General features: G+C 48.4%; 1 protein-coding gene across 1 annotated transcript; it reads right to left on the bottom strand.

The window, feature by feature from the left end:
• Nucleotides 1-7,636: 7,636 nt before the first annotated feature.
• On the bottom strand, nucleotides 7,637-8,584 carry LOC129037402 (olfactory receptor 2V2). The gene has a single exon (XM_054489487.1). The coding sequence runs from the start codon at nucleotides 8,582-8,584 to the stop codon at nucleotides 7,637-7,639; it is 948 nt and encodes a 315-aa protein (XP_054345462.1).
• Nucleotides 8,585-16,830: the final 8,246 nt, after the last annotated feature.

Raw genomic sequence — 16,830 nt, 5'->3', positions numbered from 1 at the left:
CAGGGATGGTGGGAGCATGGTTGCCTGCTCCAGAGAGGTCCAGACCTGCCTGCCTGGGTCACCCTCATGCAGGTCCAAGTCTGTCAGTGACCACAGTGGGTCTTCGGGAGACAGGCAGACCTCCCACACCCCTGAAAGTTGGGCCTGGGTGTGGCTGTGGGTTAGAGAGGAGGGCCTCGCCCACAGGGACCTCAGGCTGTGGGCACGTCCCCGCTGCATCCCCTGCCCTGCAGCACCCCCAGCTCTGGGTGTGGCTTTTGAGGTCCCCACAATCACACCCATCCTCTGTGTGAAGGTGTTTCCCACCACCCTCCCACAAGCCCCTTCCCCGCACCTCCCCCAACGCCGTCCTCAGCGGGGCCTCTGCTGATCTTCTCCGCAGTCAGTAGGAGCTCCCACGGGGTCCTCCTGGGCCGACCTGTGCTGCCGCCACGCACCTCACTCTCTTTACTGTCGCCAGCCCCCTGCAGTCCATGCTGTTATTATCCCCATGTGACAGATGAGGACACCGAGATACGGAGAGGCTGGCAGCCTTGCCAAGGGCAGCAGGAGGGAGGCTGGAATAGTCTGGACCCCACTCCGCTCTCTTTTTCACCTGCACTAGATCTGTCTGTATGGCGACATCCCTGGCTATTTCAGCCCAATACGATGGCACAGGTCACTTAAATAAAAAAGAAAACAAATCAATAAACAAACATAAACACCTGCACCTGCCCTATGCAGTCTGCGTTCTCCTCTGGTTGGGATCGTGGCTCTCTGCTGCCCTCCTGTGGCCGTTGGTTTTGCTGGGTGGGGACGGGTGCTGGCCTCATTCGCAACAGCAGATACTCATTCCTCCAGGGTCAGGCTATGGGGCTCAACGGGATCAGGACAGATCTGGGCCCCGTGGTTATGGAGATGCCAGCTTAGCTTTCATACATGACACAAACACATACATAGTCTTTCCAAATGGAGGTGTAGAGCAATTTTTAAATTTAAAATTCATATTTTATTTTTAATTGTTCTAGAGATGGGGTTTCGCTATGTTGCCCAGGCTGGTCTCAAAGTCCTGGGCTCAAGTGATCTTCCTGTCTTGACCTTCCAAAGTGCTGGGATTACAGACATGAGAAACCCTGTCCAGCTGAAATGGAACATTTCTAATCTGTAGAGATAGGATCTCTCTGAGTTGCCCTGGCTGGGGTGCAGTGACACTGCAGCGTCAGACTCCCAGGCTCAACTGATCCTCCCGCCTTGGCCTCCCCATTATCAGCTGGGATTATAGGAATGAGCCACCACGCCTGGCTTCAAACAATTTTTCATATTCACACACACACAAAACATTGACCTAACTGATTGCAATGAAGATTTGTCACATCTATGCCCCAAAATCACCCAATGAAATGAACGGACAACTTGATGGGAAAGGATTTGGTAAGGTAGTTGGCAAAAAAAAAAAAAAAACTGGCCTTGAGCATTTTAAACTATTAATTATAAAAAATGTCAGACATACACAAAAGTGAAGCAAGTAACAAAAACTCCCAAGTCCCCCGGCAAGATTCTTGCTTCTTTTTCTCTCCTGTGCTTTCACGTGTGTTTTCTTTTTTATTTTTTGTTTATTTATTTGTTTACTTATTTATTTTCGAGACAGGCTTCTGCTCTGTGGCCTAGGCTGGAGTGCAGTGGCGTGATCATGGGTCATTGCAGCCTCAGCCACCTAAGCTCAAGCAATCCTTCCACCTCAGCCTCCCAAGGAACTCGGCCTCCCAAGTAACCATGCCCGGCTGATTTTCGTATTTTTTGTAGAGATGGAGTTTCACCATGTTGCCCAGGTTGGTCTCCAACTGCTGAGCTCAAGCGATGCTCCGACCTTGGCCTTGGCCTCCCAAAGTGCTGGGATTACAGATGTGAGCTACCGCACCTGCCCCTCACACGTATTTCCTCTCTATATTATTTTCTATTACAGGTGTGAGCCACCGCACCTGCCCCTCACACGTATTTCCTCTCTATATTATTTTCTATTACAAGTGTGAGCCACCGCACCTGCCCCTCACACGTATTTCCTCTCTATATTATTTTCTATTACAAGTGTGAGCCACCGCACCTGCCCCTCACACGTATTTCCTCTCTATATTATTTTCTATTACAGATGTGAGCCTCCGCACCTGCCCCCTCACACGTATTTCCTCTCTATATTATTTTCTATTACAAGTGTGAGCCACCGCACCTGCCCCTCACACGTATTTCCTCTCTATATTATTTTCTATTACAAGTGTGAGCCACCGCACCTGCCCCTCACACGTATTTCCTCTCTATATTATTTTCTATTACAAGTGTGAGCCACCGCACCTGCCCCTCACACGTATTTCCTCTCTATATTATTTTCTATTACAGATGTGAGCCTCCGCACCTGCCCCCTCACACATATTTCCTCTCTATATTATTTTCTATTACAGGTGTGAGCCACCGCACCTGCCCCTCACACGTATTTCCTCTCTACATTATTTTCTATTACAGATGTGAGCCACCGCACCTGCCCGTCACACGTATTTCCTCTCTATATTATTTTCTATTACAGATGTGAGCCACCGCACCTGCCCCTCACACGTATTTCCTCTCTATATTATTTTCTATTACGGATGTGAGCCACTGCACCTGCCCCCCACACGTATTTCCTCTCTATATTATTTTCTATTACAGGTGTGAGCCACTGCACCTGCCCCCTGACACGTATTTCCTCTCTATATTATTTTCTATTACAGATGTGAGCCACCGCACCTGCCTCTCACACGTATATCCTCTCTATATTATTTTCTATTACAGATGTGAGCCACCGCACCTGCCCCTCACACGTATTTCCTCTCTATATTATTTTCTATTACGGATGTGAGCCACTGCACCTGCCCCCTCACACGTATTTCCTCTCTATATTATTTTCTATTACAGGTGTGAGCCACCGCAGCTGCCCCGTCACACGTATTTCCTCTCTATATTATTTTCTATTACACGTGTGAGCCACTGCACCTGCCCCCTCACACGTATTTCCTCTGTATATTATTTTCTATTAGAGATGTGAGCCACCGCACCTGCCCCTCACACGTATTTCCTCTCTATATTATTTTGTATTACAGATGTGAGCCACCGCACCTGCCCCTCACACGTATTCCCTCTCTATATTATTTTCTATTACGGATGTGAGCCACCGCACCTGCCCCTCACAAGTATTTCCTCTCTATATTATTTTCTATTACAGATGTGAGCCACTGCACCTGCCCCTCACACGTATTTCCTCTCTATTTTATTTTCTACTACAGATGTGAGCTACCGCACCTGCCCCTCACATGTATTTCCTCTCTATATTATTTTCTATTACAGGTGTGAGCCACCACACCTGCCCCTCACACGTATTTCCTCTCTATATTATTTTCTACTACAGATGTGAGCCACCGCACCTGCCCCCTCACACGTATTTCCTCTCTATATTATTTTCTATTACAGATGTGAGCCACCGCACCTGCCCCCGACATGTATTTCCTCTCTATATTATTTTCTATTACAGATGTGAGCCACCGCACCTGCCCCCTGACACGTATTTCCTCTCTATATTATTTTCTATTACGGATGTGAGCCACTGCATCTGCCCCCTCACACGTATTTCCTCTCTATATTATTTTCTTACAAGTCTCTAACAGTTGCACATCTCTAAGTTTGCAGTTGCTCACGCTGAGACTAGTTATGCAACTCTTGTTTCATAAGGAGCATTGATTAGTGAACTGAATTGTGTGCCTGGACATGAGAGGACCCTGTGGAACCTTTTTGTGACATAGAACTTACCACATTTCTGGGTGCTAGTGGTGTTCAGTAGATAATTTTCAATGGAATTCCCTGGTCCTTGTGCGGGAAATGAATTAAGGACATCAAGCCTATGCCAATGAAATTCAATTAAAATGAAATAGGAATTTCCCCATTATGGGACTGGATAAGGCAAAGGCTGGTAAAACTTTTGCTTGGGTGATTGTGGTCCAAAATTCTGCATCAGGGAAGGGGGCTGGATTAACTTTGCTCTAAATTTTCTTCCAGTCTAGGGGTTCAGTGGCTATAGGTAAACAGTTCTGGTTGAAACGCTCAAGGTACTCACGGGTTGCAGGGTGCAAAATCCTAGAGAAATCTGAGTGGGCCTGAGGTTAATCAGGGATGCTTCCTGGAAGAGGAGAATTTGGGGCAAATAGAAATGTGTACAAGGCAAAAAGATACGATGAGAATGAGGAGAATACACAGAAAGATATTTGATATTATAGAGCTTAAATTAATTTGGTAGGTTGGGCATTACCTAACAGATATCAGCAAGTGGTCACAGAATACACTAAGATCCATCTACACAATGGAAAATCTTGCAGCCCCGTGACTAAGGAAAGTTACTTCTATTTTCACCAGTCCTTGGAGACACCTCCTCTGGCAGTAAAACCCCCAAGGGAAGGAGGTTCCTGCGACGTTGTTTGCTCATCTCAGCTGCGCCGACAAACCAATCTTTCCCATGGGGAGGTGAAGAGGAAAACTGGACGATGAGGCAGGGACTTATTGATTTGAGCCCTTGCTTCCTCTCCTGTAAAATGGGCATAATATTTTCACCACAGAATGTTTCCTGTGAGAATTAAGCTGAGTGGACAATCTAAAGTCATCCACGGTAGGCCCTGGGTGCCACCTCCCTCCACCTCTCCAAAGCCTGAAGCCCAGCAAACACCTCCCTGGGGTTTAGTCTAATCCTCAGGCCCAGTTCTGGCCTCCTTTCTCTCTGCCTTCGATGGAGATAATTTTTTTCCGTGAAAAGAGAATTCTACTGCAAATATGCGCAAAGGGCAGGTACAGAGCTTGGAAGGATGGATACAAGTCCTGCAAATAGTTCAAACGAAATACTGAAAATAAGTTTTCAAACAGCAGATGAAATTCTGTCGCCATGCTCCAGTCTTCATTCCCCGAAGGGGAAGCAGTTCAGCCAGTTTTCTCCTTACAGAAGCTGAGCTGACACAGAGCGGCACACACTGCTAGGGCGTGGTGAGGAGACAGCAGGCTTGGGGGATTTCCACTGAATACACAAGCAAGCAAATCTCTACCCTGTCCCTCACCATCTCAAAGACAACTTGTATGCTTTTAATACATCTTTATGACGTTTCCAGTGTGAGGAATAGACATTCTCTAAACAGAACTATGAAGTGTTATTTTCTGTCATCTGTAAGTTGTTCATCTAAGACCCTAGTGTTGCGCTATAACTGGTGTGAGACATCATATAAACATCATGCAGGTGGGATCTATGTCTAAGGGCTACAACTGGCGTGAGACATATAAACATCATAAAGGTGGGCTACAACTGGTGTGAGACGTCATATAAACATGATACAGGTGGGATCTATGTCTAAGGGCTACAACTGGTGTGAGACATCATATAAACATCATGCAGGTGGGATCTATGTCTAAGGGCTACAACTGGTGTGAGACATCATACAAACATCATAAAGGTGGGCTACAACTGGTGTGAGACGTCATATAAACATCATACAGGTGGGATCTATGTCTAAGGGCTACAACTGGTGTGAGACATCATATAAACATCATGCAGGTGGGATCTATATATAAGGGCTACAACTGGCGTGAGACATATAAACATCATACAGGTGGGCTACAACTGGTGTGAGACGTCATATAAACATCATACAGGTGGGATCTATATATAAGGGCTACAACTGGTGTGAGACATCATATAAACATCCTACAGGTGGGATCTATATATAAGGGCTACAACTGGTGTGAGACGTCATATAAACATCATGCAGGTGGGATCTATGTCTAAGGGCTACAACTGGTGTAAGACATCATATAAACATCATGCAGATGGGATCTATGTCTAAGGGCTACAACTGGTGTGAGACATCATACAAACATCATAAAGGTGGGCTACAACTGGTGTGAGACGTCATATAAACATGATACAGGTGGGATCTATGTCTAAGGGCTACAACTGGTGTGAGACATCATATAAACATCATGCAGGTGGGATCTATATATAAGGGCTACAACTGGCGTGAGACATATAAACATCATACAGGTGGGCTATAACTGGTGTGAGACGTCATATAAACATCATACAGGTGGGATCTATATATAAGGGCTACAACTGGTGTGAGACATCATATAAACATCCTACAGGTGGGATCTATATATAAGGGCTACAACTGGTGTGAGACATCATATAAACATCCTACAGGTGGGATCTATGTCTAAGGGCTACAACTGGTGTGAGACGTCATATAAACATCATGCAGGTGGGATCTATGTCTAAGGGCTACAACTGGTGTGAGACATATAAGCATCATACGGGTGGGCTACGACTGGTGTGAGATGTCATATAAACATGATACAGGTGAGATCTATGTCTAAGGGCTACAAGTGGTGTGAGACATCATATAAACATCATGCAGGTGGGATCTATACATAAGGGCTACAACTGGTGTGAGACATCATATAAACATCATACAGGTGGGATCTATGTCTAAGGGCTACAACTGGTGTGAGACATCATATAAACATCATACAGGTGGGGTCTATGTCTAAGGGCTACAATTGGTGTGAGACATCATATAAACATGATACAGGTGGGATCTATGTCTAAGGGCTACAACTGGTGTGAGACATCATATAAACATCATACAGGTGGGGTCTATGTCTAAGGGCTACAATTGGTGTGAGACATCATATAAACATGATACAGGTGGGATCTATGTCTAAGGGCTACAACTGGTGTGAGACATCATATAAACATCATGCAGGTGGGATCTATGTCTAAGGGCTACAACTGGTGTGAGACATCATATAAACATCATACAGGTGGGATCTACGTCTATACATAGATCATAGAGCGAAGTCTCCAACAGAGTAAGCACAGAATAAAACATTAGCAAGGAGAGTTAGGAGGCTCAGCTCAACGTCTTCTTCTAGTAGAAGTAATTCCAATTTTAAATAATGAGTGACAGCAATCCCAATGTCTTATTTCTGCGCAGTGCTGATTTACAATGTCCTATATTCATTTTCAATGTATAGTACAAAATAATTAGTACACAAAAGATTGGGAGGAAAAGTTGTTTCTTCATCAGATAAAAAGTACTGATGTTGGCTGTGCGTGGTGGCTCACGCCTGTAATCTCAGCACTCTGGAAGGCAGATTGCTTGAGTCCAGGAGTTCGAGACCAGCCCTGGCAACATAGTAAAACACTGTCTCTACAACAATAGTGGATCTCTTACTAAAAAATTAGTCAGGTGTGGGGCACGCACCTGTAATCCCAGCTACTCAGGAGGCTGAGTTGGAGACTCACCTGAGCCCAGGAGATCAAGGCTGCTATGAGCTGAGATTATGTCACTGCACTCTAGCCTGGGTGGCAGAGTAAGACCTGAAAAAAAAAGGAAGAAAGAGAAAGAGAAAGAGAAAGAGGAAGAGAAAGAAAGAACAAAAGAAAGAAAGAACTGATGTAGTGTTTAAAAAGACCTTCCAAGTCTGTGGGTGTCATAATCCTCATTATTAATGAGGAAACCAAGACTGAAAATGAGAGAATTATTAACCCGACATCCCCAGAACTAAGAGATGGCAGAGCCAGGCACTGGATGCCCTGGGTTCAGTGCTGGCTGCAAATCCTGCAGCGGTCCAGCCCCTTCCTCAGTGCCCCCATCACCTCCCGGTTCCTCAAGCTGTAAATGAGGGGGTTCAGCATGGGAGTAAGGACCGTGTAGAAGATAGAGGCCACCTTGTCATGGCTGGGGACCCGGTAGCGCCTAGGCCTCAGGTAGATGAACATGGCTGCCCCATAGAAGAGGGTGACAGCTGTCAGGTGGGAGGAGCAGGTGGCCAGGGCTTTTTTCCAGGCCTGAGCAGAGTGCATTCGGAGCACAGTCCCTAGAATGCGAGCATAGGAGGCCATGATGATGGAGAATGGGAAGAGAAGCATGAAGACACAGCAAGCAAATATCACCTTCTCAAACAGGGATGTGTCCACACAGGCCAGCTTCAACAAGGATAGCATCTCACAGAAGAAATGGTTCACCTTCCTCAAGCCACAGTAGGGGAAATTCATTACTACCACCATCTGAATCACTCCATCTATTATCCCAAAGGCCCAGGAGCTCCCAGTAATCTGGAGACAGACCCTCTGATTCATGAGGATGGGATAGTGAAGTGGGTGGCTAATGGCCACATAGCGGTCATAAGCCATGAGTCCCAGCAAGAGCCCTTCAGATCCCACAAGACAGACAAAGAGGCCAATTTGCATGCCACAGCCCACAAAGGAGATGGACTTCCTGCCAGACAGGAAGTTGGCTGCCATCTTTGGCACATTGGTACAGACCAACATGAGGTCCATGAGGGAGAGCTGGCTGAGGAAGAAGTACATGGGGGTGTGAAGTTGAGGGTCCATGTAGATGAGGAAGATGAGGAGGACATTCCCACAAAGGGCCACTATGAAGACCACCATAACCACGGAGAAGAGGACAAGGTCAGCAGTACTGTGGGAGAAGATGCCCAAGAGGGTGAAGCCATCTGTGTATGATTGGTTCACCCATGTCTCCATGGCTCAGTTGTTGTTCCTGGTCATCACCTAAGAATATGGACAAGATGTGTTAGATTGACTGACATCTCTTTATAGACCTCTGCTGCTATGTTTTCAGTCAGCTATTTTGTGTGCAACTCATTAGATCTCAACAACTGAAGCTTTGGGACATAATAGAGGACACTCCTTCATATCTCCCTGACACAGCAGTAGGGGCCCTCCTGGCCCCTAGAATCGGACTGTGTTTATGTGCTGTATGTATCCTTACCACAAAGAGAAGAACTGAGTTGTTTCATGTGTCAGAGACCTTCGGACAACTCCCTTCAGCAGGCAAAGTCTTGGCTGTACCATATGACACCGAATCTTTTTTTTTTTTTTTTTTGAGATGGAGTCTCGCTCAGTCGCCCAGGCTGGAGTGCAGTGGCGAGATCTCAGCTCACTGCAACCTCCGCCTCCAGGGTTCATGCCATTCTCCTGCCTCAGCCTCCCAAGTAGCTTGGACTACAGGTGCCCACCACCACGACCGGCTAATTTTTTGTATTTTTTAGTAGAGACGGGGTTTCACAGTGTAGCCAGGATGGTCTCGCTCTCCTGACCTCATGATCCGCCTGCCTCGGCCTCCCAAAGTGCTGGGATTACAGGCATGAGCCACTGCACCCGGCCAATACCGAATCTTCTACCTGGGATCACATGGACTTGGGAAACGATGTTTAACGGGGCCGGGACCATTTCATTCCCAGGAGGTAATTCATGTATGCTATAGAAAGGAAGGGAAGAAACAGGAGTTGCTCCTCAGTCTGGAGTCTCTCTCGATGTTCTGAGAGTTTTCTCATGCTTACCACTCTATTATGTTCAGACTATAGGGAAAGGATGTTCTCCTGTTGTGCCCCACATGAGAAAGGAAGAGTTGTGATGGACAGTGTCATTGTCAGTCATACTGGGAGTGACAGGAAGTCACAGGGCCAATGAGGAGAAGCAATGACTTGGTGCCCAAGACTCTTAAGAACAGTGAGGTTTCAGTTATGCTGGGGCTTATAAAATAATCCCTTAGTCAGGGCTTCAGTAGAAGAGGTTGACTAATCCTTATAGGTAATACCTGCTTCCTAAGTTATCTTTAGTAGAAATCAAAGTGCCTTCTTTATGAGATCCTTGTAACTGATATATTTCACTGGGATTTCTGAGTCATTTCCTCACTGCTTTATCAAAGTTTCAATGAGTTTATTTGGAGCCTGCTAATAAAGAGGGGTTTCCCTTGATATTTAGCCAAGAATTACTTTGTGTTTTTGTGTTTTTGAGACAGGGTCTCACTCTGTCACCCAGGCTGGAGTGCAGTGGTGTGATCTCGGCTCATTGCAACCTCTGCCTCCTGGGTTCTAGCCATCCTCTCACCTCAGCCTCCCATAGGTGCCTGCCACCATGCCTGGCTAACTTTTTTTCTACTTTTATTAGAGATGGGGTGTTGCCATCTTGCCCGAGCTGGTCTCGAGCTCCTGAGCCCAGGCGATCCACCTGCCTTGGCCTCCCAAAGTGCTGGGATTACAGGTGTGAGCCACCATGTCCTGCCAAACAATTTGTCCTAAACACCTTAGTATCGAGAGGCACCAGAGACATGATCTGATTTTACATGGACAAAGCCCAGTCAGGAAATCACATCATGCATATTAAAAAAGACAAAGCATTCTTGATGGTAGAATATCTGAATCCAAGGCAAATAACAGAATAGATCATTATAAACAACAAGTGGAAAACATCACTGTATTCCGACTACGAGTCTGTTATCATTGGTGTCACGCTCTCACCCGGCTGAGCTTTGTCTTCGCCCTCCAAGGAGTTCCCAGTTTTCCTTAGGCCTCTTTGTGTTCTATTTCTCATTTGCCTCCTTCCGATTTGTTTGTCCCTTTATCCATCTGGGCCTGCACCGTCAGGCACCATCACTGTAAGTAGCGCAGCACTGCAGTGCTTCCCCACTTTTCCCCCCTTAACTTTGTATGAGTTTCCTACTGCTTTGTAACAAATAGCTCCAATACTGAGCTGCTTAAAACAGAATAACACGTATTTGTTATCTGATGGTTCCTGGGTCCAGGGATCTAGTGAAGCTCAGCTGGGTGCCTCCAGCCTGAGGCCTCTCCTGAGGCTCCGGTTCAGCTGTTGCCAGGTGCAGGGCTCTCAGGGCTTGGCTGGGTAGGCGCCACTCCATGATCGCTCCTGTGGCTGTTGGCACCTTGTTCCTGCCTGGCAGGTGCCTCACCACATGGCCATTGACTCCTGCCAGGGTGAGTGATCCTCCAGAGAGTGGGAGGAAATCGTCCTAGAGAGGAGTGGGGTATTTTGTAACCTCACATCAGAAGGCACATCCCTTCAGCTCTGTGTATTCTGTTTTTAGACGTGAGTCACTAATCATCACCGAGGTTGTCCCTGGAATTCAGCACATTCGGAAATGCAATGCTGATTTTCCTCTAGGGTTGGGGAATTGAGTTTACACTAACCAACTCACAAGTCAGGAACTTAATAACCACAGGAGAGCATGCATCCAGCTGTAATGAGAGCTGCATCTCACAGGACACCAATGCTGCTCTTCAGCAAAAGCATCTCCAGTTGTTCAGAGTTCAGACAAGAAGGCTGTTTGGTGAGCCAAGAGTCAGAGAAAAAGGAACTGGAAGTTCCTAACTGAGAAATTTTACAAGATAAGGCGACTTACCCCTCTCAGGATATTTTCCCCAGGAACAGCCTGATCTAAAGTTAAGTTTCCAGAACTGACATTCAAAGGCTCCTTGTCAATCTTGGTTCTACATTTACTAAACATGGGCTGTGCAGCCAACTTCTCAGAACTTCCGTTTCCTCCTTTGTAAGAGGATCCATTTTAATAACCACTGTACCTTTATTGCAGGATCACTATGAGGCCAAAAGGAAAATGGATGTGAGTACTGTGGCTGAGACACTGAATGTGATTTTTCTGAGTGTGTGCTGCTTGTCACTAGAGCCCCGCCTCTCCTCAGCAGATCAGAGATAGACGGATAAACCCAAAGCCTTTGATTTTTTTTTTTTTTTTTTTTTTGAGACAGAGCCTTGCTCTGTCTCCCAGACTGGAGCACAGTGGCATGATCAGCTCACCGCAGTCTTGAGCTCCTTGACTCAAGAGATCCTCCTCACTCAGCCTCCTGAGTGGCTGGTACTACAGGTGCACACCACCACACCTAGCTAATTTTTTATTTTTCATAGAGACAGGGTTTTGAACTCCTCGCATCAGGTGATCTTCCTGCGTCAGCCTCCAGGGAATGCCAGAGCCTTCGTGGGATCCCAGACGCCCCTCCCAGCCCCAGCCTTCAACTGCAAATGTCCTACAGAACATATACAATTGCGCGTCTTGCTGACACCTCAGACAGAAAACAACAAAGCGGTATTTTTCAGCTGCATGCCCTGCAAAAGTCATGTCCCCTCCTCTCATCTTATTAATGCTGATGTCCTTAAGAGCTCAGCTCAAGTCCACTTTTGCCACGAAGGCCCCCCACCTGACCCCACCAGACGATCCCTTCCCATGCACGTGGCACCTCTTTGGCACAATGCATGTGCTGCTGAGGGGCAGCTGGGGTCACTACAGCCTCCTGATTGGTCCCTGGCTTCACCCAGCAGACTGAGGGCGAAGACATCACCTGCAACTTAAGCCAGATGGTGTCAGTCTTGTGCTCAGGATATGCCACTGGCTCCCAACGCACTCCCAGCAAGGGCCAACGCCCTTCCAGGATCGCTCCACTTCCCCTCCTGCAGCTGCCTGCCCTCACCCCTGACTCTGAGTGTCTCATCTGCCAAGGCCCTTTTATTATTATTTCCTTCCTGGACCGAGCCAGACGCATCTGACCTTAGGGCCTTTCCTGCTCCCTCTGCACGGAGCATCTTCCCCATGTCTTCTGCTCATTGAGAACTTTGCTGCAAAGCACCCCATGCTGCCCTCCTTCCCTGCTTGCTTCACTCCACAGCTCTTATCACCCCCTGACACTCTGTGTGCTTACTTATTGGTGGGGCTTTTTTTCAGTTGTCGAGACAGGGTGGTCCAGGGTGGGGTGCGGTGGTGCAATCAAGGCTCACTGTAAGTCGCACCTCCTGGGCTCAAGTAATCCTCCCACCTCAGCCACCCGAGTAGCTGGGACCACAGTTGTGCACCACCATGCTTGGCTAATTTTTTAATTTTTTTGTGGCAATGGGGGTCTCCTTATATTTCCCAGGCTGGTCTTGAACTCCTGACCTCAAGCAATCCTCCCGCCTTGGCCTCCCAAACTGCTGGGATTCCAGGAGTGAGCCACTGCACCTGGCCCTGTGGGTTTTGAATCGTCTGCTCTATTCCACTGGCTGAGTGTCCGTGAGCCACTGCACCCGGTCCTGTGCGTTTTGAATCGTCCGCTCTATTCCACTGGCTGAGTGTCCTGAGAACAGGAGCTCCTGGTCTGGTTTGTTTGCTCTCTGCTCTGTCTCTAAGATGGTCCCACTGTGAGATACTCAGTTGCGTGCTGAGTAAAACAATACCATGAAGTGAAATGCGGCTGTGTTTTCCACGTTCCGAAAGCAGAGGATTTCCCCTTTATTGGGGGGAGCTTTCTCCTGACCTGAGCGTAGCAGAGGCCAGTGCTAGCTTCCTTCCCATGCAGAACTGTGACTGCCAGCACATATCTTCAGTTTACAAAAGACAAGGGTGAGAGGCTCAAATACAGGACAGTTGCATGCAGGTGTATTCAGGTACTTTTCTCGCTGCAAAGACAAAATGAGGCCATTCCATGGGACATGTTCTTTGTGCAAAGACCTGGAGTAATGTCCTCAACTCTTATGCACCTGCCCAGGTGCAGAGCCTTGGATTTAGCCACTTGAGCTGTGTTCCACAGAGCGGAGCACGTCCTGACTTGTGCCCTAGAAGATGTGCCCGGGGGTCCTTGCCAGCAACAACACCTACGTATGATGTGGTGCGGGTTTTCTACAGAAGCAAACTGCTGTTCTCACAGTCTTCAAACACCATCTTGACCATATGGGCCCGAGGCCCAACCAACCAGCAAAACAAACCAGGTCCCCCAGAAATTCACAGCAGAAGTTCCCCTTCCTGTCTGCAGGTGCCCAGTCCTACTACTGTGTATAGAGGCACAGGCCACCTGCACCTTCAGAGACATGCATTCTGTCTATTTCTGATTCTCTCTTTCTCTGTCCATCTCTCTCTTCCTTTCACTCCACGTTTACATTTCCATGTTTCTTCAGAAATGCTTATAGCACATTTATGTAACAACTGACTCTCTCTATTTCTTTGCAGAAACTGAAAATAGAAAACCAGAAAGGGCATCTGAAGCCATGGGCCCAAGGCCCAGCCCCGCTGCCAGTTACTGTGGGCCGTGTCCATCTCTCTGTGACCCTGTAGGCATAGCTGTGTCCCCTGTGAAAGGAAGATGATTGTGGCCTGTGAGCCTCTGATGAGGGAGGTTCTGTGGGGCTTCCAGGACAGGTTCTGCAGAGGTAACTTGTACAATGCCATGTGGTCACTAAAGACATTCGTCTCCCTATCCGGGATGGCTTCCTTGAACTCAGATTCTTATACCCACTGTATACTCAGCATCCCCCCAGATGGCCAGTGGGGCTGTTCTGCCTGAAGTGGCCAAACAGAGCTGTTGGTCTGCCCTGGAGAAACACTCGTCCTGTCCTCCTTCCCAGCTCAATTAAAGACAGGTCTGTCCAGCTGCCCAGGTCACAGCACGTGGGTTATTCTGGAGTCCTCTCCTCTCACACACACATCAACCATTGGAAATCCCTGCTGGCTCTTCTTCCAAAACATATCCACCCCACATATCCACCCCTGACCATCACTCACCCCTGCCAGCCCCCGCCTGGCCACATGATCTTTGCAGCCTCCCTGGAGGATGGCATTGATCCCCAAGTGGACTTGCCTCCTAAGACCTCTCTAGTCCCCCACCCCAGGCTATTGTCACATAGCACTGGAGTGGACCCACCCCTGCAAAAATAAAGCCAAACAACTTCCAGAGGAAATGCAAGACCTCTTCTGCAGGCCATCCGTCACCACCCAGACCTCCTTTCCTTCTGCTCTCCCCAGAGCTCTGTGGACTCCTGGCTCCCTGGCCTCCCTGCAGGTTTCCCTCACACAGCAGGACAAAGCCAAGGCCAATCCAAGGGCCTGGGTCCTTGCTCTCACCTCCGTGCAGAAGGCTCTTCCCACACAGGCCCTGCCTTGCTCCCTCACCTCCTCCTCACCTTCTCGGCAAGGCCTCCCTTCAGCACCCATTTAGAGGTGAAATCCTTCCTCCTCCCTCCCCTTCCCTGCCTTGGATCCCACAGCACACAAAGCCAGGAGGCGGGCTCCATGCTCTCCATGAAGACACTTTTTTCCTGCTTTCCCAACTAGGACCCATGTTCCCTGGTACTTCTGGTGCTTGTGGTGGGATCTCTGGCTCCTAGAACAGTGCCTGGCATCTATTGTGCTCTCAGTAACCACGTGATTAATGAATAATGATTCTTTTATGAAATACAACTGAATTTATTCTTGCATCTCACTGGCTCATTTTCCTGCTCTCTAACTTCAGATCTTTCTGCTGGGTGGTTAGCTAATGGCTTTACTTGTTTTCCTAGAAACCACAACATGGAAGAAGCAACTGTGTCTCTGCAATATTCTCCTGGGGATGAGAGGACCCTGTCCCACATTAGCCCCCTCCTTCCTACCCCTTCACCTTCACACTCCCCACACATCCATCCTTGTCTTCCTGCTGTGGACCACTCTCCACCCCAGGGACCTAGAGCCCAGTCTCCAACCCAGACAGAGGGAGGGGGACAGGAAAAGGGGAGTAAGACACCAAGGAAAGAGAGAGAGAAGTGGGTCAAAGGAACAAGACGAGAAGAGTGAGGAGAGACACCACACCAGAAGACAAATGCCCCTCCAAAAATCCAAACAGTTACACCCTGATGGAGGCAGACAGTAGGAGGAAGAGCAAGTGCTGATGAACAAGACAAATGGGGACGTGAACCAGCAACAGGAGCAGGAGCTGCAGGGAAGAGAGAGGAGGAGACAGGACAAGACCCTCACTCACCTGTGGGTGGGTCCCCTGCAGGGGAGCAAACTCAGCAGAGTCGCCTGCAGAGGAGTTCCTAGCATCAGAACCATGCACTCATCTTCCTGTGTTTGCTCCCACTGGGTCGGGGGACAGGAGGAGCCCCAGCCCCAACCTCCTTCCTCAGCCCCCACCGACTCATCATCAGGCTGTGGAGCCCACGGCACCCTCGGCCTCCGGTGGCCCCTCAGGCTCGGAGAGTGAGGCTCACACAGACCACAGCCTCCTCTCAGAGGGAGAAACAGGCTCAGGGAAGGAGCTGGTGCTGGGCGGGAGAGGTGGAGCCAGCAGAGGTGTCCTGAGCCCACTCAGGATGCCCACCTGCCTCCAGGACATCCTGGCTCTGGCCAGGTGGCAGAACCGCCTCCCACTGCCCACACAGGTACTGAACCCAGACACGGGGTGAGGAGGGGAAGCTGACTTCAGACCTCAGCTCCCAGGGGACCCCAGAGACTCCAGCCCTGGAAGAGGCGCTCCCAAGATTACAATTAAAAAGACCCACAGAGGGACCTGGGGACAGGAACAGGAGCAGGGCCAGTGGGGACAGTGTGAGGAAACCCAGCTGGGGGAAGAGGAATGAAGGGCACACGAATACATGCCTGAAACCCGAATATCTGAGACAGGTCTCAGTCAATTTAGAAAGTTTATTTTGCCAAGATCGAAGACATGCACCCATGACACAGCCTCAGGGTGTCCTGACAACATATACCCAAGGTGGTCAGAACACAGTTTGGTTTTATGCATTTTAGGGGGACATGAGCCCTCAATCAACATATGCAAGATGAACATCTGTTTGGTCTGGAAAGGCTGGACAACTCTAAGTGGGGAGGCAGCTTCCAGGTCATAGGTAGATAAGAGACAAATGGCTGCATGCTTTTGAGATTCTGATGAGCCGCTCCAAAGGAGGCAACCATCTATGCATTTACCTCAGTGAGCAGAGGGGCGACTTTGAATAGAATGGGAGGCTGGTTTGCCCTAAGCAGTTTTCAGCTTGACTTTTCCCTTTAGCTTTGTGATTTTAGGGCCCCAGGATAAAGCATTTTAGAAGAAAACGAGTCTCTGGTCTCAGGTTTTGTCTGATCTCTCATGACTAGGATGGTTTATTCTTAGATGGGTAGGTCCCGAGTCATTAGGAAAGCTCATTTTGAGCAGGTTGTGAAGTCTCATGTCCTATGAAGA

The sequence above is a fragment of the Pongo pygmaeus genome, chromosome 4, assembly GCF_028885625.2.
Source record: "Pongo pygmaeus isolate AG05252 chromosome 4, NHGRI_mPonPyg2-v2.0_pri, whole genome shotgun sequence".
Lineage (NCBI taxonomy): Eukaryota > Metazoa > Chordata > Mammalia > Primates > Hominidae > Pongo > Pongo pygmaeus.
The sequence above is the reverse complement of the archived record's forward strand: the minus strand, read 5'-3'. Positions and strand labels throughout refer to the sequence as shown.